The sequence below is a fragment of the Balaenoptera physalus genome (assembly GCF_965194825.1).
Source record: "Balaenoptera physalus genome assembly, chromosome: 1".
NCBI classification, from domain to species: Eukaryota; Metazoa; Chordata; class Mammalia; order Artiodactyla; family Balaenopteridae; genus Balaenoptera; species Balaenoptera physalus.
This window is the reverse complement of record NC_138882.1, coordinates 33,116,302-33,139,571: the sequence shown is the minus strand read 5'-3', so window position 1 is coordinate 33,139,571 and position 23,270 is coordinate 33,116,302. Positions and strand designations below refer to the sequence as shown.

General features: G+C 43.7%; 1 protein-coding gene across 9 annotated transcripts in view; it reads left to right on the top strand.

Annotated features, from left to right (window-relative positions):
• Nucleotides 1-23,270, top strand: part of SRGAP2 (SLIT-ROBO Rho GTPase activating protein 2) — a 235,405-nt gene that overhangs the window by 75,001 nt on the left and 137,134 nt on the right. For all 9 annotated transcript variants that reach the window (XM_082459154.1, XM_082459152.1, XM_082459153.1 and 6 more), the window contains one exon: nt 15,261-15,453. In XM_082459154.1, coding sequence (XP_082315280.1) covers nt 15,261-15,453 — 193 coding nt within the window. The remainder of the gene's footprint in view (nt 1-15,260; nt 15,454-23,270) is intronic.

Genomic DNA, 23,270 nt, shown 5'->3' with positions numbered 1-23,270 from the left:
ATGATGTGCAGGGAACAGACTGTAGGGGAGTGAGGGTGGTGGCAGCAGGAACAGTTAGGAAGCTATCACAGTAATTCAGAACAAAATGATGCTGAGTTGGACTGAGTTGGGAATGGTAGAGGGGATAAGAAGTGGTTTAATTCTGGTTGAATTTTGAAAGTAGAGCAAACAGGATTTGCTCATGAATTGGATTGGGAGTTTGAGAGAAAGAGAAGAATCAATAATAAATCTTAAGGTTTTTGGCCTGGTAGGTGGTATCATTACTAAGACAGGGAACATGGGGATCAGGGTGTGTATCAAGAACTCAGGTTTGGGCATGTTAAGTTCTAAGTACCTGTTAGCCATCCAAGAGGAAATGTTAAGTCAGTTATAGGAGCCAGGAATTCAGGGAGGGGTCCAGACTGGAGATACAGATTTGGCAGTTACCAGGCACAGAACCAGAAGAGATCTACTGGGAAGCAAGTAGAGATGGAAAAGAAGCCCTAGATGGAACCCTGGGGTGTCAGCAGTTGGAGGTTGGGAGAGAGGAGGAAGGTCCAGTGAAGGAGACTGAGAATGTGTGTCCAGGGGCGTATCAGGAGAGGGTGGTGTCCCGGGGCCAGAGAGTGATCCCCTCTGTCCAGTCCTGGTGGTGGTGGAGGAAGCTGGGTCCCGAGAATTGGCTGTGTTTGGCTACATGGAGATCGTTACTGCCCACCACGAGAATGGAAGAAGCAAGAGCCTGATTACAGTGGGCTAAAGAGAAAAAGGGAAGAAAGGAAGTAGAGGCTGGGAGTATGGACAACCATTCTGAGTTTTATTGTAAAGAGAGGACAAGATGAAAAAGTAGCTGGGGAGGAAGGGGGAGAGCAAGGAAACTGTGTTTCCTTGTGGGGGAATATAGCATGTTTGTTTGCTTATGGGAATGATCCGGCAGAGAGGGGAAAAGGATGATACAGAAAATAGGTGTATAACTTCAGGAGCAAGGGCCTTGAGTGAGCAAGAAGGTGTGGGTTCTAGTGTGCAGGTGGAAAGATTAACCTAGGCTAGGCGCTGAGACAGGGAGGGCTGGGAGGAGAGGTGGGGGTGGTGGATTTGGTGCCAGGCATGTGGACTTTCTCTTCCAGTGCACACTTTCGGCGCATGGAAACAGACTGGTGGCTGGCGGGAGTGAAATAATTTTATAAGATTGGCATTATGCCATATGTGCTTTAAAAATAAAAACAATTGAATTTAATTTTACTTGAATCTAACAGAAGAAAAAGAAACTGAAGTGAAAGTAAAGAAACTGGTGAACTTCAGATAAATGTTTCTTCTCCACAAAAGATCGTAGTCCTTTAAGTTCTCTCTAAGGTTAAGAAAATGATTGTGAAAATCATTAGGAGGCTGAAGTCATTGCTGATATTTTAAACTACATTTTTAGCTAAATCTTCACTTTTTGACAAGGCTGGCTGATCCCTTGCCTGGAAAGATTAGGTGATTCATTTTCTTGCCCTTCCTTGTACCTCTCTTTCCCATCTCCCAGTTTTTGTAGCTTATCTGGCTTTTTTTCCTTGGCAGTGTTTCTAACATTTACATTCTGAGCTGCATGCTCCCATTTTGGGGGTCTTTTCTTTTACTGCTTCTTTGTTCCTGTGGTTTTGTTTTGATTGAGCTACTGGTGCAGGATTTCTGTCTCTCAGGAGGGGTTCATGGGTCTATATAGGCTGAGATCTTTCAAGTTGGCAATGGCTGAGCCTTTTTCACACTTGAACTTGAGGTGACTTAGCTTGCCATAAATTCTTGGATCACAGTGGCTCTCCCTTAGAATCATTTTAGAATGTGGCTTCATTTACTTCAGGCCTCAAATATTGCCTGGAACAATCTGGAAAAATCTGAGACCATCCTGATTCCCAGCCCCCCCCGACTTTGTTAGACAATTTGCTTTTTCTGCATTGATTCTTAAATAATTCTTTCTTTATCCTTGAAGTTCAAAAATTTAAACAGTATCTGTCTTGATGTTGATTATTTTATGTACATTTCCTGGTATGTAGTATCCCTTTTCTACCCACAGATTTAGTCCATCCATTTTAAGGAAATTAATTGCTCTGTATTATATCTCTGGGTATTCTTTCTATTTTGTTCATCTTCCTTTGCCTTTACTATGAGTCTTTTTAAGTCTTTTTTTGTTAACATGCCATTAATTAGATTCTTTTTTTAAAAATAAATTTATTTTATTTATTTATTTTATTTTTGGCTGTGTTGTGTCTTCATTGCTGTGCGTGGGCTTTCTCTAGTTGCGGCGAGCGGGGGCTACTCTTCCTTGCAGTGTGCAGGCTTCTCATTGCGGTGGCTTGTCTTGTTGCGGAGCACGGGCTCTAATCACGCGGGCTTCAGTAGTTGTGGCACATGGGCTCAGTAGTTTTGGCTCACGGACTCTAGAGCACAGGCTCAGTAGTTGTGGCGCATGGGCTTAGTTGCTCCGCGGCATGTGGGATCTTCCCGGACCAGGGCTTGAACCCGTGTCCCCTGCAATGGCAGGTGGATTCTTAACCACTGTGCCACCAGGGAAGCCCCATTAATTGGATTCTTAAAAACCTTTATGAAAAATTTCAGACATACGCAAAAGTAGGGAGAATAGTGTTATGAACTCCCATATCCCCATCACCCTGCTTCGAAAATCCTCAGTTCATGGCCAGTCTTGTTTTATTTATATCCACTCCCCACCCCACCCGTCACTCCCCTCCATCACTTTGAAGCAAATACCAGACATTATTCATCCTTGAATATTTCAGTATTTATCTCTAGGAGATAAGAACTCTTTTTTTTTTTCAACTCAACCATTAATAAGTGTCATCTATTCTGTTTATAATCCATTTATTAAATATGTAATGACATTGCCTTTGTGTTAGAGCAGTAGCTTTTTTGCTCTGAAGGTGTGATGGGTTATCATAGTTGCTGGACCTCAAAATCAGGAAGACAAACCTCAAAGGACAAGCCGGAGAATTCTCCCTGATACACAGTGGTGACATATTGGATTGGGTAACAGTAGCAGGCGTTGCATAGACAGGAAGTATCCGTTGGTTCCTTGGTGTTCTCTGAATTTCTAGTGTTCATGTGAAATGTGGAAGGAATGGGAGGAGGACCCGGAATGTACAGTTTCTTTGCAAGCAAGAAGTGAAACTTAAGCCCTTTCTGATTTAGTAATGACCATGAAGAAGGAGCTGAGTGGTTTGAAGACTCTGTTCTAGTTCTGCCTTTGGTGGCCATGTGTTTTATTCCATAGCTTTTTTAATCTTCAGGTCGAGACCTTCTACTAGGTCATGAAATCAAATCAGTGGGCCACAACCAGCATTTAAAATGTAAAAAAACAGACTTTATGGAATATGTATTGTTTCATGAAATTGTGTTTCCTGTGTTTGTGTGTGTTGGCTTGTAAGAGTTAGGAAGCCACTAATTTATTCTATTCAATTCCTATCACTTCCTATACCTTCTTGTCTAGGAAGTTAAAGGATTGAAGAGCCCATGAGACAGATTTGATTTATGTATTTAACAAAAGCATATATGGTATTTTCAGTGTACCAGGAAGTATTCTAATTACTTTACAAATGTTAACTCATGAAAACTCTAAGAGGTAGGTACTATTATTAATGAACTTTGACACATAGAGACATTGAGGCACAGAGAAGTTAAGTAATTTGCCCAGGGTCACACAGCTAGTAAGTGATGGAGCTGGCATTTTGAGCCCAGACAGTCTGTTTTCCAGTTATAGGCAGGCACGTCATATACAATCAATAGTGATCATAGATGCCACTTACTAAATACTTTCTTTGTGCCAAGCAGGCTCAGAGAAAGTTGAATGGTAACTCAGATTTTGCTCTGCTGCCTCTCCAGTTGATAGCCTCTCTAGGTGGGCATGGACTTTTTGCTACTCTTTCTTTCAAGAAGAAATGATATAAAGGTGTTTTCCCACTCCACCGCAACACAAATACTTAAATACTCAGAGTTAAGGCAGTAAGAATGAGGACTTTTGTGTGATAAGCTGAAGAAATTCAAGGATCGCAATCAATATTGCCAGCTAGAACTATAGGATTCCAGTATGAAAGGCAACTAAATGAGTCCATATCTCAGTTTCATTAAAAAAAATGTAGGAGAGTGGGTAAGAGCCCTGTTTTAGAATTGAACACATCTAGGTTCAGATCCTGTCGTGATCTGTAACTATCTTGGTGACCTCAGGCAATTAACTAATCTCTCTGAACCTCGGTGGTCCCCATCTGTGAAGTGGGCGGAATCATGATTGACTTTTAATAGAATCTTACTAGGTACCCGGCATATAGTAAACACTTTACCTATTTTATCTACATTATCTCTTCTACACTTTATAATAATCCACTGGTGTGGCTGCTGTTACAAACTCTATTTTATAGTTAATGAAACAGACTTAGATTAAGTGTCTTATTCAAGGATACACAACTAGCATGTGGCAGAGCTAGAATTAAAGCCAGGTCTTTCTGAATGCAACGTCTGGGCTCTTAACCATCCTGCTTTATTGCAAACTTATCCCACTGGGATGTTTTGAGGATTAAATGAGATAGCATACCTTTACACTTAAATGGTGACTCAACTTTCTATGAGTCACATAGAAAGTATTTAATAAATGGCATCTGTGATCACTGTTGATTGTATACCTGCCCATAACTTTTGTAGAGACACTTTACCTGTTCATAGAAAACAAACTGTAGTCAACTAAATCAGTTCTTATAACCAACCAATCACTTCACAAATATGTTGAGTCCTTGAAAAATAACTATTTGTTAGCAATTCTCAACACTCTACTAAGCAGATACTTTCCTTGGGGAATAAGTTTCATCAAAGAAAAGATGATCTATCCAGCATCTAGAACAGTGCCTGGCCCATGGTAATTATCTTAGTCTGGGTTCCCTAGAATTAGAGCTCTAGAGGCAAAAGCTTACACTTTGTTTGTGAGAGCCATCACAGGGAAGCAGGAATGAGGAGAAAAGGGAAGCGAGAAAGGGAGGGAGGGAGGGAGAACAAATATAAGGGACTGCTTAGAGGCTGGCCACAGCTTCATGACAGGCTGATCATTTGGTCTTGTGGGACATCTTCAGAGAAAATATGTGAAGCTACTACATCTCTGAATGGTCCACTGGGGAAAGGAGGGAGAAGATTTCATTTGCCAGCCTCCATCCCCTCTTACTCAGGGGTTGATGTCCTAGAGCTTCAATTCCCCTGTGCTTCTTCATGGCATGGCTGGTGGCTGAGCAGGTCCCTCCAAATCCCATGCCTCAGTGGCGACAGGGAAACCCTGGAGTGGGAATTGAGAGGCGTGTAGCACAGGTACAAGGCAGGGGGCTGTCAGGGCGGCCCACCAGCATGAAGCACTGGAACAGTCATAGCAACTGGAGCAGTACAGGCTGACCCAGCCTGTCAGTAAGGTGGTTGTGTTCATCTTGGGTGATGCATAGCAGGCTCTCAATAATGATCGCCCAAGTTAATCAACCCTTTGCCCTTCTGTCTTCTTTAAGTGATTTGCAGTTATTGACACCTTGATACATCTCTTTTCATTCTCACTGTAGTTTCCTATCTCCTCTTCTTTTGCTTTCCACCTAAATGAGGGTGTCCCCAGGCTTAGGCCTACTTCTCTTTCATTCTCCATGCTTTCTATGGGCAGCTGCATTCGCTTTCATGGTTAACTTCATACTCCCATCTACTTGCTGATGGCTCGCAAATGTCTCCTTCCAGACTTGACCTCTCCTGATAACTCCAGACTGGAGAACAAAACTGCATTTTCCAATAGGAAGTTCCACAGGCACTTCAAAGGCCGAGTGAATCTCCTGGTCCTCTGTACTCATCTTTGTCCCTTTTCCCAACAACTAATAGGGGCTTGGTCCATGCTGGTGGAACTAAATCTGAAACGATGTGCCAATACTGTAGGCCAAGCTGGGTCCTACACAAAATGAAGTAAATCCTCCAGAGCCAGCTCTCTAGGAATTTAGGGTCTGGATTTTAGGATTGATCTGGTTTGTTTTCCATTCAGTTGCGCTGGAGCCTTGAGCAGCATACAGTTTACCGTTGCCCATTACTATAGTGGACATGTCGAAATTGACATTTAGTCTTTTCAGGAGATGATTTCAGGGAAGTCCTTGGGTTTTTGACTCTTCTTGTGCTGTCCTTCTGCTTTTCAAGACCCTTACCTTGCTTTATCCACAGTTTACAGATCCCTTTGGAACAGTGTATCTGATCTGCTCATCGAGCATGCACACCCTTTCTTGCTTTTCCACCCCCCTCTTTCTCTACATGCTCTTCTGAATAAACCTTCAAATCACTGTGCTGTACTCACACAGGCTCCTGGGCTTGATCTGCCCATTTCTGCCTCCTCACCTTTGCCCTAGTAATCACAGCCCTCCTTCCTCTATAACCCTTACGCCTCTTTAAATCCTCCCCAGTTCCAGGCCTGAAGACTAACTCAGGCTGATCCTGGTTTATACTGATCTCCTCTCTGAGCGTAATCTGGGACCATTATTTTGGCACTTAGCACACACAGTCCTATACAGTTGAATGCTTTTGCATTTAGTCTCCTTTTTTTCCCAATTGGATTATAAGCTCCTTGAAAGCAAGACAGTGTCTTATATTTTCTCGTGTGTTCCAATGATTTGTCACACAGATCTTTGCACAGAGATGGTATGAGACAAATATTTGCTAGATTTGTTGGTTGGTTATCATGGTCCTTGGGAATTCACTTCCACTTTGTCTCTAGCAATCAATCAGGGGCATCAGACTAGGTAACATTTCCCAGAGGAGCTGTTGGTCATCTCATTCCAGATCTTTAGTTTGTAGTACAAGCTAATTCTAGACTTTGGACCTCAGGAATTCTGTTTCTTAAACATCTCAGGCAAGGCCTAGGAGCTAAAATTACTACTTTGGCATTTGATGTGGCAGCTTGTTCATTTGGGAGCCTTTTGTCTTTGACTTTCTATTGAGTCACTTAAAAGAACCAAGGCGGCCTGCCAAGAGCAGTCCTGATGATTAAAGTTCATTGAGTTATTCTCCTTCACACCCTCCTGTCTCATTGGCTTTATGAGGCTGCTTTCTGTGTCTTCACTTGGGGGCTCAACAGTTAATGAATGGATGTCCTTCGGAAACTCTTAAGGCCATTTTTCTCCTTCTCCTTCCCCCTGGCTGGTTTCTCTTTGTCTCCAAAGCTGCATGCATTGTTCTTAGGTAGTGTGGAGTTAATGCGAGGGGAGGAATGGTTCTTTCTTTCCTAACTTTGGGGATATCTACTGCACAGGGCAGGCAGTTTTGAAGATGGCCAAACTTAAAGTTCAACACAAAGAACTATAGTAAAAGGAAAGCCGGAGAGGCTAGCACTCCAGTTGCCACCACCCCTCCTTCCTCCCACCAAGGTAACTGTCTTACCTTTGAACCCAACGATCTCTCTTACATGTCCAGTTTGCTCCTCACTGTATAGGAAAGGATAGGTTGGACTCAGTAGCTTTAGGATCAGTGGCTCTAAAGTATGTATTATTACTAATGATTAGCGTTAGTATGTGTGGGGATTTTCCACTCATGGAATTCTCCTATTCTTTTTGACCTCTGTACTATTCATCCTGGATTGCTCATTAACGCTCACTCCATCTCTTAATTTAGAAGGCCTAGGAACCCATCCAGCAGACCTCCTCCACTCTGATCTTCCTTCAGCTCTGTTCCCATCATGACACAAACTTTCACCAGCTCCATTTCTGGCCTCTTGAAATCCAAACTACCCTGTTAGCCTTTGGAGCTGCTCCTCCCTATGCACCCTTATCTCTGACTTACCCTTACGTCACCTTTTGTTCTGGTGAGGCCAGCCTCCTCACTATCTCATAAAGAGGCCACGCTCAAACATTCCCATCTCTCCGCTTATGTTTTCCCTTCTTCTGGAAGATTGTCTCCTCACCCTTCCATTTATTGAAATTTTACCCATTCTCAGAATACCAGTTCAGACTTCTCTTTCCTCCCATTTTCTCTCTTTATCCTCTCCTTCCTTCCACAAATTTCAAGCCCTATTATATGCCAGGTATTGTTTTGGGTCTAGGAGTATGTTAGTGAGCCAAACAAACAATTTCTCCCTCTCAAGGAGTTTAGTCTTTCTCAAGAAGCCTTATTTTAGCAATGTTAGTCCCCACTGCTTTGAGTCCTTAAGACTTTTACTTGTAATGTTTCTTCTCAGTTTCATTCTTGCAGTATACTATAATAAAGATTTATATATTTAATTATATATCTTGCATAATTACATAATATGTAAATAATTATGTATTTTTTGAAAATGTATTCTATATTTTGATCATGTTTTCACAATTAGATTGTAAGTTCCTTGAGGACAGGGACCTTCATGCTTCTGAATACTTGAGAATTCCCTACTTAGTCCACTAGGAATCCTTTGTTTGCAAGTGACCAAAACCCCAATGCAAACTATTTTAAGCAAAAACGGAATGAGTTGGCTTGTATGCTGGAAAGGGCCAGGGATAGGGCTGGCATCTGGCCATGATTGATTCAGGGGCTCAAGTTTCCTTTTCCCATACCTCAGCTCTGCTTCCTCTAGGTTGGCTCCATTCCAGTCATGGTGGCAAGATGGTAGCACTGTCTCAGACTGACATTGTCCCCAGGTCTTGTAGCTCCTAAACAGGGCCTGGAGGTAACATCTACCATCTTTGGAGAGGCCGGAGGTGGAAGCAGCTTTGTCTAAAGTACTAAGAGTTGGGGAGGATATGGATGCAAGGAAGGGAAAACAATAAGTATGTCACATCCACATATTCTGGAAGCTTAGTAGCTATTTGTTGATTGATTGTTTGGATTAACTCATGTTTGTTTCTATGCTATATTCAATAGGGTAAAGTAACGAGGAAAAAGGCCATCAATCACACTCTTTGAGGAAGAATATTTGCTGTTTTCTAGTTTGCTAAGAGTAGCTTGATGGCTTTTTTTGGCATACTGACTACTGAGATAAGTAATAATGTCAGTCACTGACAGATGTGGTGTAGGAAGTTGATTGAGGGTGATACGTGTCTTCCTTCTCTCTGCTCTCAGGACACTGTGTACATACCTCGTTTATTTATATTATTGTTTCACTGTGTTTGTTGTAGGTTTTTTACTTGTCTCTTCCTGACTGCTCTGCTAACATTGACAGAGGACTTTTGTCTTTGTACTCTCAGAGCACCTGGAAGGTGCTCAAATAAATATTTGTGACAAGAGTAAGTAAGAAAGAACTTTGGCTTAGGAACCCAGTGACCCGGGTTCCAGGCCTAGATCTGCAGCTTAATAGCTGTGTGATCTCCAGAAATTCCTTCCCCTTCTCTGGGCTCTGGTTCTATCTGTCCAAGAAAAAATTTAAAGGCCCTCCCATTACTGAGTTTGTAGAAAGGCAAACCTGCAGGTAAAGAGTGAGACTTGGCAAGGTATTCCAGCATTCTGTTTCCCAGGGAACAGTTCTGAGAGGAGCCGATGACCATTTTGATAAGAGGCCTTGGTAAGAGATATGGAGGGTAGAGCCTGGTGAAAGCCTCAATTGTCTTCTTCTATAACACTTGCTGGAAAGGTACTAGGAATTCATATTCCTGAGATGGCTGAGGTGACATCATGTGTTTGTGAAAGGCTAAAAGCAGGAGAGACAGATTTTGTGGAAAAAGACCGGCATCAGGCCTGGTTCCCAGTGGGGAACGCAGGCTGACCTCATGCTCAACGGGCTCTGAGCACAGCCTGTGGGAGTGGCAGCTCTTGTCCCCTAGGTGCCAGCACGTCAAGGAGAAGGGAAGGACGTGCCTGTGTTGATCTCCTGAAAGATTACATCTTTCTCCCGGCCTCCCCCCGACCCCCATTTTCTCCTCAGAGATAAGGGATTCATAGGAGGGGGTTCCATGTGACTTAACCAGGCAGAATTCCTAAAAGAGGAGATGAATTTTGAAAGAGGGAAAGAAAGGGGTTAATATCTTTGGATTGGAAGCAGTGAGCTGAACAGAATCCCCCCAGTACTCTGCTGACTGATGAATTTCCTGGGTGTTCTCTGAAGTGAGGACAGTTTCTAGAGGACTGTGTCACCTGCATTGGCAGGTGTTATATAATTTAGGAGCCTCCATGATTGTCGCTGTGGCAGGGCCCTGTTTTTGTTAAATGATCAGTGTCCTGTTAGGTCTAGTTTTTCTTTGAATTTCATCCGTTTTGTGACCCTTCAGTTTCTTTCTAAAAAGGAAATGAGCCTCCTTCTAACTCCCAGGACAGGTGTAGTTAGGTTCTCAGCTATGGCCAAGCATGGACAAGGCGTCAGCATATCCTGGGGGGAGCTCTTCTGGACGTGTGTGCTGAGCCTGCATTTGAACTCATACATAAAAACATTCCTTGCCAGGTTTTGATCTGACACCCTTCGTAAATGATGGAATGGTGATCTATCTGCCAGTGGAGTTCAATGTCCTGGCCAAGCTTCCTGTCCTGAGGGACAGCTTCTAAGATTTGCTTTAAGAATATTCAATGCAGAACTGAAATTCAGCCCATAGAAGTGGAGAAATGGAAACCAAGAATTCCTTCCTCCTTTTGGTGCCTGTTTGCTGGACCATTTTCCCCTTAATTGGCAGGATGGCACTCAGCAGGACATGCTGTTTTGGTGGGGTTCAATTTTTGTAATGAGGTATAATTCACATACCATAAAATTTACACCTTTGAAGTGTACAATTCAGTGGGTTTTTTGTTTTTTGTTTTTGTATATTCACAAGATTGTGCAGCCATCGTCACGGTCTAGTTCCAGAACAGTGGAGTTACATTTTGACTTGAATCTTTGAATGAAATGCTAACCAAAGGTTAACTCTGATTTTCAAGAAACTTGTTCTAGAACTTTGGTCCCTTTTGCAAGGGAAGCTGCAGTTTTTATTCAAGTGTCATTTTTATAAAACATAATAGAAAAAGAGTCAGAGGACATTGAAATGTTCTTAGGCTTGTTGCCTAATATCTTTTCCTGCTACTGATGATTTTTAAATCTTTGGTCTTTAGGTGGGGGCTTAATACCATGGCTATCTATCGTAAAGAATATTCGAAGCAAAAGTAATGAGATTGTCTTTGCTTTCTTTTCCTTCCTCTTCTTGTCAAGCCATGCTTCATTAGGGCAGGGCTTGGGCCTGTTTTGTCCTCTGTTGCCATCACCTAGCACAGGGTCTGTTATACAGTAGGTGCACAGTAAAGATTTGCTGAATAAATGGGCTGTGTGAGGTGCCCAGGGGAGGTCATTTTTGGCATGTATCACTCCAGGTCGTTCATGGTGACCTTTGTACTTTGGCTTTCTGGATGGCCATGAAATACATTTATAGCCCTGAGATACAGCTGCATGTAGAAAGTGAGAACTTGACTTCTTCAGTGTAGTTCTAGGGACAGAACCTACAAAGATCCCATCATCCCCAGCTCCCAGGAACTCTCATCCAACTATAAACTGAATTTGCAAAGGCTTCTTGGGTTGATGTGGTGAAGCAGTGTGGGTGGTGTGATTGTGTGCCTTTGCGTGTATACACGTGTGCACGTGCATTCTGGCCTAAGCACACGATGGAGCTGTGTGGATGGAACTGTGAGGAATTCCTCCATGTTTTTATAAATTGCCCCTTTCTTCTTTCTGCCCTTGTAGTTTATTGGTCGGCCAGGGTGCAGAGGGGCCCCCAGCCTGGGCACATGGCCCAGGCGTGCTGGCGTTCAGTGGCCTATTGTTTCCTGCCCCTCATATGCATGGACAGAGGACTGGGGCTGGCACAGCTGCCTTCTTGGGGACCATTGTTTGTCTTTGCAGCAAAAGCAGCAGCAGCAAAAGCCTGGACAGAGCACATTTTGCCCTGGACAGAGCAGCCATTCTGTCTTGGAGCTGCAGGCCTGGAGATGGGGGTAGTTGGAGTCTCCCTTAAGTGCCTCTGCAGAGGCTCTGAGGGTGGGAGCCAGGGCAGCATCTCCTTCCATGGGGAGGGGTGGGGGGGCCGGGGAGATGCTCAGTGGAGTCGCATCACTAATTAACCACAGTGGCAGGTGGTATCTCTTAGCAGAGACTCTCCTTTTCCTGGATTGGGGTGGGGATATCGCATTCTCACTTCCTTCAAAGCTGCCCTGTAGAGGAGATCTAAGAAGCAGGAAGGGATCCAGCCCAGTTGTGGACCAGTCAAAACATGGGCTAGCTAGTGAGTCACCGGGCTACTCCAAACTTGACTCTGGGGGCCTGAGTCACCACCTCATCTGGAAGGTGGGAAGGGAACATTCCAGGGTTTGGAGCGAGAGACACTGTGATTCCCCCAGAAATACCTCAGAGACCCCAGACTCTTGTTCGTTTCTCTTGTTTCCCTGCCCCACTGACAACCTCTTTGACAAGTCAAGGCAAAACCTTCATTTGGCTTCAACCCCATTTGCACCTAATTGTATGAGCCTTTGGTAAATTACTTGAGCCATACTTCAGTTTTCTCATCTGTGCAATCAGGACAATTGGGGATACCAATTATGGACTAATAATAAAGGTTAAATGAGATGATGTGTATAAAGGTGTTCAGTAAGCACGTGCTCTCTTTCCTTCAGGGGCCCGGAGGGGATGCCTGAGGTTGGGGTGCACTTTGGGTAAGCTGCCCATTTGTTGAGACACCTAAGGAGGTCAGGGTGGAATTCCATGCTGGCTGGATGCACGTTGGGGCTTCTTAGATTAATTCATATATCTTAAAGGCCTCCTATGAAGTGCTTGTTCCTCAGACAGGACAACCCTGGAGCGGTCTACCTCTGGAACCTCATGGGTATTGTGGGAATTTGCTTAGCCTCCTCTCTTTGTGTGTGTGTGTGTGTGTGTGTGTGTTTTAAATTTTTTTTTAAATTAATTAATTTATTTATTTTTGGCTGTGTTGGGTCTTCATCTCTGTGCGAGGGCTTTCTCTAGTTGCGGCAAGCGGGGGCCACTCTTCATCGCGGTGCGCAGGCCTCTCACTATCGCGGCCTCTCTTGCTGCGGAGCACAGGCTCCAGACGCTCAAGCTCAGTAATTGTGGCTCACGGGCCCAGCTGCTCCGCGGCATGTGGGATCTTCCCAGACCAGGGCTCGAACCCGTGTCCCCTGCATTGGCAGGCAGATTCTCAACCACTGCACCACCAGGGAAGCCCTAGCCTCCTCTTTTTATGGCGAAGGTGGGCATCATCCATCCTCCTGTGCTCCCTTTCTGCTCCACTAGTTAGAGAGTTTATTGAGGTAAAGTCTTAAATGAATTACAAGTGACTCAGAGAGGGCTGACAGCCCCTTGCCTATCCACATCCTCTTGCACATCTGTTACTGACTGGGTACCTGGAAAGCCTTTTCACCCTAAGATGCCCTGATTCTTATTTAATGGACAAGTTGTAAGTAATATCAATGAGCACTGTGAATGTCCTCTCCACCCACAGTCTGCCTACCCAGTGGCTACTACTACCAGCTACTACTTCTATCTATCAAAGATAGAAAGAGGACAGATGCCTCGAGGAATAGTCTCGGCAAGGGCTGTTGCCTTTAAGAGGCCCAGAAATCCCTGGCAGGAACCAGATGCCTGGCATGCCCTCTGCAGATCTTCCCCCCCAACACCCCTGTAATCAGACTCCAAAAAAACACAGAACAAGAGAGCTTTGATGAGGTAGGCGGCTTTTCTGCGCAGCCTTCTGTCTGCTTGAAACAATCCTCCGGTGCTCAGTTTCAGTTCAGGTGAGGTTACTGCAGGTCTGGTTGGCGTTGGTGGTTGGCACGGGAGGAGGCAGGGAGCCAAAGAGGGTAAGAACTACACTCACAGATCACCTGAGATCACCCATAAAGGACCAGATACTTGTGGTACATCCTGATATCTGTAAAAACAAACAAAAATGAAGATGGGGATGGATGATGGACCCGCAGCTACTCCAAGGCGAAGCCAAATGTACCATTTGCTCATCCCTCATTGCTTCATAAAAGGATGGTTGGCAGAATTTTCAACATCATAGCTTCGTTCCTGGATTTGCCTCTGATTTTTCCGCAGCTCAGATGAAAACCCTAGATTCCACACCCCCACCCTATGCATTACAGAGCATAGACTGAAAGCACTGTTGCAACTCTACTGTTGGGGAATGAATTTGGAGCATGCAGAGGAAAGGCGTAATAGTACAGGTGCTCTTTTTCCCTGGGATTGGAGCTACTGTCACATCCTAAGCTATTGGAGCTGAGCAGGCTTGGGGGTAGGGGTGGGGAAGAAAGGGATGAAAGAAGTGACTCCATTGTGACTCAAATGGGGATTGGGACATAACTTCAGCAGGATACACACTGCAGGCCTTGCAGTCTGGCTTTGGCAAGCTGCTTCCTGCGGGTGCCAGGTCTCTTGTCAGTAACGAATGCAGTATTGCATCTGAGGCAGATCTGGTTGTATCTGGAGCTGCCATTGCTGCAGTTCCAGAGAGGGTGTTTGCTAACCCTGTACGAGGATTCTGGCCAGCCAGAAAGCTGCCAAGCTAGAGCTTAACCAGAAATATTTCTAGCTTTGACACAGCAGAGGCTCTGAGCATCCGTGAGGATGAAGCATCAGAGATATGAGTGATATTTGTTGGTGAAAATATCAACTTCTTGAAGATTGATTACATCCAGTGGTATTGGAAACTATGGAATCCGATTGACAGTTAATGGTTTGCATGCCTAGAGGTCCCAGTGCTTGTTTCATTCTTGACTGCCACTATTTGCCCTTGGGCAGAGCCCTTTCTATCTCCATTAAAATATCCTGACCTCTCCCCCTACTTCATGAAGATGTGGAAAAACAGTTTGAAATAATGGGAGAAAGTATAAAAAGTAGGAGTTTGGGCTCTAAAGTCAAGTTGTTTGGGTTTGAATCCCGGCTCCACCACCTAATAGCATGACTTCTTTTTAAGAGTCAGTTTTCTCATCTTTAAAATACGGATGAAAGTAGTACTAACCTAATAGGATGGTTCGGAGATAATTCATTTGGCTCTCTGCCAGAAGGGAGCCTACATTCTGACACTGTGCTGGAAGCACGATAAATTGCTCGTTAAGGGGTAGCTCTGAGTATTATTACCTCTGATAAGCAGTTTCTCTTAAATGATTTAGCAGATCCCTGGGTTCAGTGTTCTTTAAGGGTCTGAAAAGAGTTGGTGAGTTTGGTGGTGCCTCACATCACATTTTAAAAATTAAAGCCTTTAAGTTCCCCAGAGCACAGGGAACAACTAAATGGAAGGGGTAAATGTTGGTGTTATGGTTTTTTCCAGGGATCTCTGTCTGACTGCCTCACCTCGCTTTCATTGCAGAGATCCGTGCTCAGCTCACAGAGCAGATGAAATGCCTGGACCAGCAGTGTGAGCTCCGGGTGCAGCTGTTGCAGGACCTCCAGGACTTCTTCCGGAAGAAGGCTGAGATCGAGATGGACTACTCCCGCAACCTGGAGAAGCTGGCAGAGCGCTTCCTGGCCAAGACGCGAAGCACCAAGGACCAGCAGTTCAAGTAGGGACGCTGTGGCTGTTACTTTTAGAGACCTTGAGAATGCGGTCCGGGATGGAGGGAGGCAGGGTGTGCCACCTCCATCCAATTGTATTTATGAAGCAGGTGACCTAGTGACTTCAGATTGGCTGAGGGTTGAGAGCCCTCAAGGACTTCTCCTTTTCCAGATCAGTCTTACATTCAGTTCGATATCTTGGAGAGGTCAGAATAGATGATGAACCACGCTTATAATAACAGCAAACGCCTTTAAACCTCTTCCTATATGCCAAGCACGGTTCTAAGGGCTTTTACATATTTGTTAATTCACTTAATCTTCACAACTCCGTATGTTAGTTATTGTTATATCCCCAACATACAGATGAGGAAACTGAGTCATAAAGCGGTTAAGGAACTTGCCCAAGGTCTCTCTCTCTCTCGGTCTCACACACACACACACACACACACACACACACACACACACACACCCCTAATAAATAAATAGCAGAATAGCAGAGCTGAAATCCAAACCCAGGCAATCTGGCTCCAGAGTCTGTGTTCTTAACCATTTCACCAAACTGTCTTTAACTGGAAGAAATGAATGTTGTAGCCATAAATCTAAGTCGCTGTGCAGACAGTTGCTAAAGCCTATTCCTTCTACATTTACAGTATTTTATACAACTGGCCCCTTCACTTTGTTCTCACTGCCATTGCACTAGTTTAGATCATCATCATCTTTGCCTGAGTGATTGCAATACTTACTGTATCATCTTTAGCAGAGGTTCTCAATCCTGGCCACACATTAGAATTCCCTGGAGAACTTTTTTAAAATACTGAAATCTGGGCCCCACTCCAGATCAATTAAACCAGAATCTCTGGGAGTACAGGCTGGGTAACAGCGTGGTGTAAAAGCTTCCCAGATGATTCTAACGAACAACCAGCGTTGAGGACAACAGTCTTCAGCTTCTCCGCATTCCAGTCTACCTGATCCATTATTATCAGATTTAGTCTTCCTGGAACACACTGGGGATCAGGCAGTTTCTCTGTGCAATGGCCCCCCGATGTCTGTGTTCTTGATACTCAAGATGTGGTCTCCCAAGATCAGCACCGCCTGGGTTTTGGAAATGCAGAATCTCAGGTCCCACTCCCAATCTGCTGTAACAAGATCCCCAGGTGATTTGTGTGCACAATTAAGTTTGAGAAGTGTTGCTCTGTTCACAAAGGTGTACACTCCTTGGCTTGGTCTTCAAGCCCCTCTACATCTGGCCCGACGAGCTTTCCAACCTTATTTCCTGTTTCTGTTCTACTATACTGCAGCCAAACAGAACACTAACTCCACTGGGCCTTTGCTTATCCTGTTATGCGAACTTTTGTGCCCATTCTTCACATCTCTGCAAGTCGAAGCCATACCCATGTTTTAAGACTGAATGCAGATGCAACCTGTTTTAAGAAACTTTCCAGATTCTCCCAGAAGGAAGAATGTTCTCCCTCTTCTAAATTCTTACAGCAGTTCTTTTTTTTGTTCTTTTATTAGGACATTCAGAACTATCTGCCTTATATTATCTTCCCTTAGTGAACTGTATAAGCTTTTCTGATTCATTGTTCAGTCTCCCACAGTGCCTAATGTAATATATAATAGATGCTCACTAAATATTATTGGATGAGTAAATGAATGAGTGAATTTAAGAATTAATGCCAAGTGTATCTTATTTCCCTCTGTTTTCTATTTTTGTTTATCGCCCTAATAATTTGGGACACAATTTATCCTTTACAAGCCAGCTCTGAGCAATGAATAAGTAAGGAGAACATATGATACTTTCAGTAGAAGTCAGAAAGAGAATTTCCTCCAGATGTTTTGTCCTCCAAGTCCCTTATCTTTTGCAAGTCCTGTTCTCTTTATGATAAGCAATCCTGAGAGACTAAAATGTTATTTTAGTATATGATAAATGAAGATCGGTGGGGGGATTGTTTGCTTTAGAAAAATGATTCAAAGTTGGATTTATTCTCTTGATAAACTCCTCCTAAGTTTAAAATAGCATTTGATATTTAGTTCTATCTTATATTCTCAGCTTAAGGACACATTTACTACAAATTAAGGTACAGATGTGCTGAACTGCTCTAAGATCACATACAAGAACTAGGTTGTTTTCTCCAAGACTGGGAGAATTGATTTCCCTTCTGATAAAGTTGGTACCTGGCTTCATTTTTCCCAGACAACAAGTGAGTATTTCTTGAGAGCCAGCTATGTGCTCTGTGTTGTACAGGTATTGGAAGATACAAGACAGGTTTATTGTGTGTATCCATAGGGAGCCATATCTGGTTGGGGAGAAAATATTTTTAATATAGGAAGCAATTAGAGGATAAAGCAATAATGGTCTCATTAAGAGATCATTGGTTTTATGTAGAATATAGATGTGATAAGAGGTCAATGATCAATCATCAGAGACAGATAAAGGAACTGGAATAGTCAGGAGCATTTTCATGAAGCAAGTGGGATTTAGGTTAGTCCTTAAAGGTAGATTTGTGTAGGAGAGAATAGCATGTGCAAGAGAGAGGAAGGAGTGTTTGGTGGTGAGGGGTAAAGGGGCTAGTGAGGGATCCAGCTTCATTACAGGAGGTTCGTATGCATTCATTCAACAAATGTCCATTGTGCATTCCTTGAACTCCTTCAGACCAGACGTTGTACCCTGGGATATAACAATGAACAAGCACCATCTTCCACATGGCACTTATAATAGAATGAGGAAACAGGCACTGAACACATCACACAGTTAGATGAGTTGAGGTAAGTGTTGCGGAACAAAAGGACAAAGGGCTACAAGCACTCGTAGAAGAGCCTTTGCCACTCCTTTGCCGTCACTTTATGGCTAGGTTACTTTAATAGCTTCTTGTCGGATCTTATCCTGAGGAGCAATCTATTGATACTTATTCAACAGACCCCTTCTAAATGCCTACTGGGTACTGTGTTCTGTGCTGATTCCTTCAGAGACTGAGATAAGCTCTGGAATCTTGGCTAACAGGGAAAAGAGACGTGTAAACAATATAATGTAAAAAGGGCTTTAACAGAGGTATGAGCAAAATATTATGAGAACACAGGTATTTCCCAAAGCAGTGGAAAATAGGGTTTAGATAAGTAGACAGCAAATAACAGTTCTTTGACAGACAAGCAGGGTAGTTCAAATTTGATGTGGCAGCATGGTAGAGAGCCCTCTGGGTTCTTGTGTGGGGAAGGAGACATGAGGAAAGATGGTAGAAGAATGAATTTTTATGCCAGAGAAGGCCAAGATGGAGGTTTTGGGGGGATAATCCATGTACGATGTGAGAGCAAAAAAGAATAGAGAGGAAGGCATATATTCAAGAAGTATTCAAGAAACTGAAGAGGACTGGGTAACTGATTGGGTAAAGAACTGTAATGGTCAGAGGTGACCCAGTGTCTCTAGCCTGCTGACCTGGAAGAATTGGGCATCTATGATAGAAGTGGGGCTGTTGAGGGAAGACCTGGTTTGAATGTGAGCCTGCTCGGGGCATGTTGGGTTTGGGGCGGTGGGAGGGCTGTCCAGTGGAGATGTTGTACTGTTGAGGTAAGAGGTGAGGTAAAAAGTGACTATGGAAGATTTGAAACTATATGAACTCAGGGACGAGAAAGAGAAGGACAGAGAGCTAAACCCGGGACCCAAGGCTTGGGCACACCCAATTTTAGGGAGTAGTAAATGTTAATTACCAGAAGTAAAAGTTACCAGGAGAGGATGGGGGAGGGAAGGCGGAGGGGAACAAAGGAGGGAGAGGTGATTTTTTTAAGCACTTAAAAGGATGGAAGGTATGTAGGATAGTGTTGTCTTATGGAACTAGCAGGCTTTCAAGTAGAAGATCTGTAAAAGTTAATCCCAGCAATTTCTTATTGATACTCTCCCATTATAAGGCACTGGGAGAGGCAAAGATGACTAAAATGACTTCCAAACCCAAGAGTTTTCAATCTGTTAGAGTGCAACGTGAAATTGCTGATTTTTGGAAGACACAAAATGTCACATAGTGGCAAATTCATGTGGTACAGCCTAATAGAAGAGGCAATGAGACATACATACCAATGCATTTAACACAGGCAAGATGGTGAGAAATTCAGGGAGTCCAGGCAACATCCTACTTTCATACATAATTTATTCCTTAAAAAGTACAGGAGTTTTACATGGAGTAGGTGGGTTCTATTACTATAAGTATATATGTGAAATTCTGAATTACACCTCACCTGTTGAACTTTGAGCATTTGTCTTTCATTTTCTTCTTTTTGCCACAATTAAACCCATGGTCTGCTTGCATAAGTCCAGGGAACATTTGAGGAATTATGGTGACTGATGATTTCTAACCTTGTCTTGTTCATCCAGGGATGAGACTCTACTTCTCAATGTAACACTAGCAGCAGCACTTGCATTTTTCCACTTTCCACTCATCTCTGTGTTGTAAAACGGAGCCAAGTATTCAGGTATTTGCACATACAAGTGTTACTGTACAGAGACAACCACAATGCTGAAACAGAGCTGGCCCTTGGCAGACAACGCCACCAGGCCACGCTTGAAACATTTGTTAGCAACTGAAAATTGAAATTTTTGGCCTAGGAAAGGCTTTTTAGGCATGTCTGTTTTGGTTATGGTATAGGTTTGGCAGCTTTAATAGACCCAAATAATAGTATCTTACATGAGATGGAGGTTGCTTTTTCTTTCATGTAATCGTCTGGGCGTTAGCCATCCAGGGTCCTTATTCCATCCCTAGAGTGTTGCGCTTGTTCTATATGACCCAAGATGGCTCAGACCACCATGTCCCCATTCCAGCCAGCAGGAAAAGCAAAAGGGCCAGGGGCAGGCACATCCTTACCCTTTAAAGGTGCAGTCTGGAAGTGGCACATCTCTTCAGCTCACATCTGACTGGCATGGTTCTACTGAGCTGCAAGGGAGGCTGGGAAATGTAGTTATTATTCTAATGACCAGAAAGTAGAGTTTCTATTAATATAGTTGGTTGGGAAAGATAGTGGGGGACAATTAACAGCCTCTACCACACTGTATGTGATATACGAGCAGGCAGGTGTATGAAAGACCATTCTGCTCATCCACTTTGTAAAGTGCCATAAATGCACAGAGAAGAGTGGGCTTTACGGAGGTCAGGTTCAGTGGATGGGAAATGGAAACACAAAAGTGCCAACGCAAGGTATTGGTTTTATAAGCTTAATTCAATTGAAACGATGCAGAAGTTGTAGAAGGAGGGTAAAAGGATCGGGAAGGAAGCATTTTAGGCAGAGAGAACAGTGTTGATAAAGGCATAGAGCTGGGAAAAACAAAACTGGTAGGTAACTCATCTGTTTTGCTAAAGAACAGGAGTAATAAACGTGATAGTGACATAAACCTGGAAAAGTTGGTAGGGACCAGATTACAGTGGTCCATGAATGCCAGGTGATAAGAGTTTGGGCTTTATTCTGTAAGCATGGGGGACCCACTGATAGTTTTGGAGCATAATTATGGGTGGCTGCGATTTGGAAAGGTAACTATGGCAACAGTGCATAAGATCAGCTGGAGCAGAGAGACTGGAGGGAGGAGACCTGTTAGGAAGGGATGGCAAGTGAGCCTAAGGTTAATGGGGGCCGGGACTGAAGTCGTGCCCTGGGAACTAGAAAGGATGGGTCAAACATGAGGACAAGAAGCAATTGAAGTCAAAGAAGCTGGGACAGAGGAAGGGCTATGGGTTTTCTGGGTTTCTGGAGTGGCAATTGTATTGTATTTTCATTCAGCCGGAGAAGTGTAGCCTCGATTTCGCTGACTCTAGGGCTGGTCCCTAGAATAGTTCATTCTCTGCCCAGAGCATCTCAGCAGGCACTCATCACCTCCCCCAGAGCTGTAGCAGCTGTTGGCCCAGTAATGCCATGAATTTGTCTCCCTGTTCTGCCAGGAGAGCAGCTGCCAGCAGGAGCCCTGGACAGACGCATCTCAGGGACATGGAAACTATTCAACTTGGGATGGGGTAGGTTAGCCAGGGCTGAAATTGGTCTACATGAATTGTCCCACCCTTTTCCAGGCCAGTTTCTCAACCTGGCTAGATTTCAGCCCCTCATACTGGGTTAGGTTGGGTATTTTAACTTATAGGCTTAAGTGACCGCATTTAGGGACCAACGTTGCTGAACTGCTGTTTTCATCTTCTCTTGGACAACTTCTTACCCTGGAAGCCATTACCCTGTCACTCTTTGGCTTGGCTTCCTAGTCTGCTTTTCTCCTGCTTACCTTTTGTCCTCTCCCACACGGTCTCAGTGCAGACACCTTCACTAAATCTCACACAACTCTGACTCCATTGCAAAGTCTGACCCTGCAGTCCCCTCCCCCTCCTTCTCTTCCCCCCCTACAGCTAGAACTATAGTGATTATTTCTATCTATCTTATTCTGCTTTGTTTAAGATAGGTAATATGGCTTCCTCCATCCCTTTGAATTGTGGGAGGACCCTATTAATGTCTGAAATTCTATCTGCCTGGTTTGATTAAGAGCAGAGATATTATGAGAGGGTAGGAAGTCTTCCTAGGGAAGATGTTCTTACATTTTCTTTGGCTCCTTGAAGAGTCTAAATGTATTCCTGTTTGTTGCTAAGCCTTTGATTGTCTCTTTTAAGCGGAATCTGTGTTAATATTGCCCAGCAGGACTCTAATTGATAATGTGTTGGCTGGTTTTTTTTTTTTTTTTTTTTTTTGCATAAACTTGCTGTAAATGACCTTTCAGTCATAGCTCATTTGGTTTTGATCTCCTACTTTTAATAGCTCAGTTCTTTCTTTTATTTTGAGGTAGGGTTGTGGGTTTTTTTTTTTTTTTTTCCTGTTGAGTTTTAGGGGAATACTCCTGCAATGCTATCCCGCTGTGTTCCTTACAAAGACCTTATGCTACTTTATAACCCACTGCCAACATCTTGTCTTTCTTCCAGCTTTTCCTTCTCCTCAACAACAAATATTCGTTGAACATTTTTAAGGTATTAGTCTAGCCTCTTAGAGGAGAGAGATTCAAAAGAAGTAGAAGTAGTGGTTCTTTCCCACATGACTTTATAATCTAATCAGGGACAAATTATGCCTGAACATAATAACACAGATATTCACTGTAGGGCAATATGGGGTAAGTACCAAGTGCGTGCTACAGAAGGCATGATGCACAGTTGGTAGGTCAGGAAACTTTCAAGATGGGGAATGGGATTTGAAGCAGACCTTGAAAATGGCTAGGATTTTGACACATGGAGAGAGAGGGAGGGGAAAGATGCTATAGCCAGGAGGAAAGTACAAAGCACTTTTGGGGTACAGTGAGTAGACTGGTTTGGTTGGGATAATGAGTGTATATGGAGGAACTGGACAAAAGTAGATAGGACCATGTCATGGCGAGCCCTGATTCTTGAATAAGATTTGGCTCTCTGTAGTGGACACTGGAAACCACCGAAGGTAGGAACAGCAAGTGTCCAAGCTGAGGTTATGAACTCTGCTTAAGGAAGGTTAACCTTATCCTTAATGGTGATGGTTTGCTAATTCACAAGGAACTTGAGACAGTGAAACCAGTTGTCACAGTAAGTAATAAGGATCTAAATTAGGGTGGGAGGGTAGGGATGGAAAGAATCGAAATCGATTCTTCAGTCCATTTAGCAAGCATGTATTGTGCTCTTACCATGCGCCACGCACATGCCAGGCAGACAGATACTGCCCCCTGCACTCCTGGAGCTTACAGTCTAGAGACAGATGGAAAACAGCTGGTACAGGAAGACTCTACAGGAATTACTGACTGATGGGATTTGTTTATTTTTTTGGCTGCGTTGGGTTTTCGTTGCTGCCCGCGGGCTTTCTC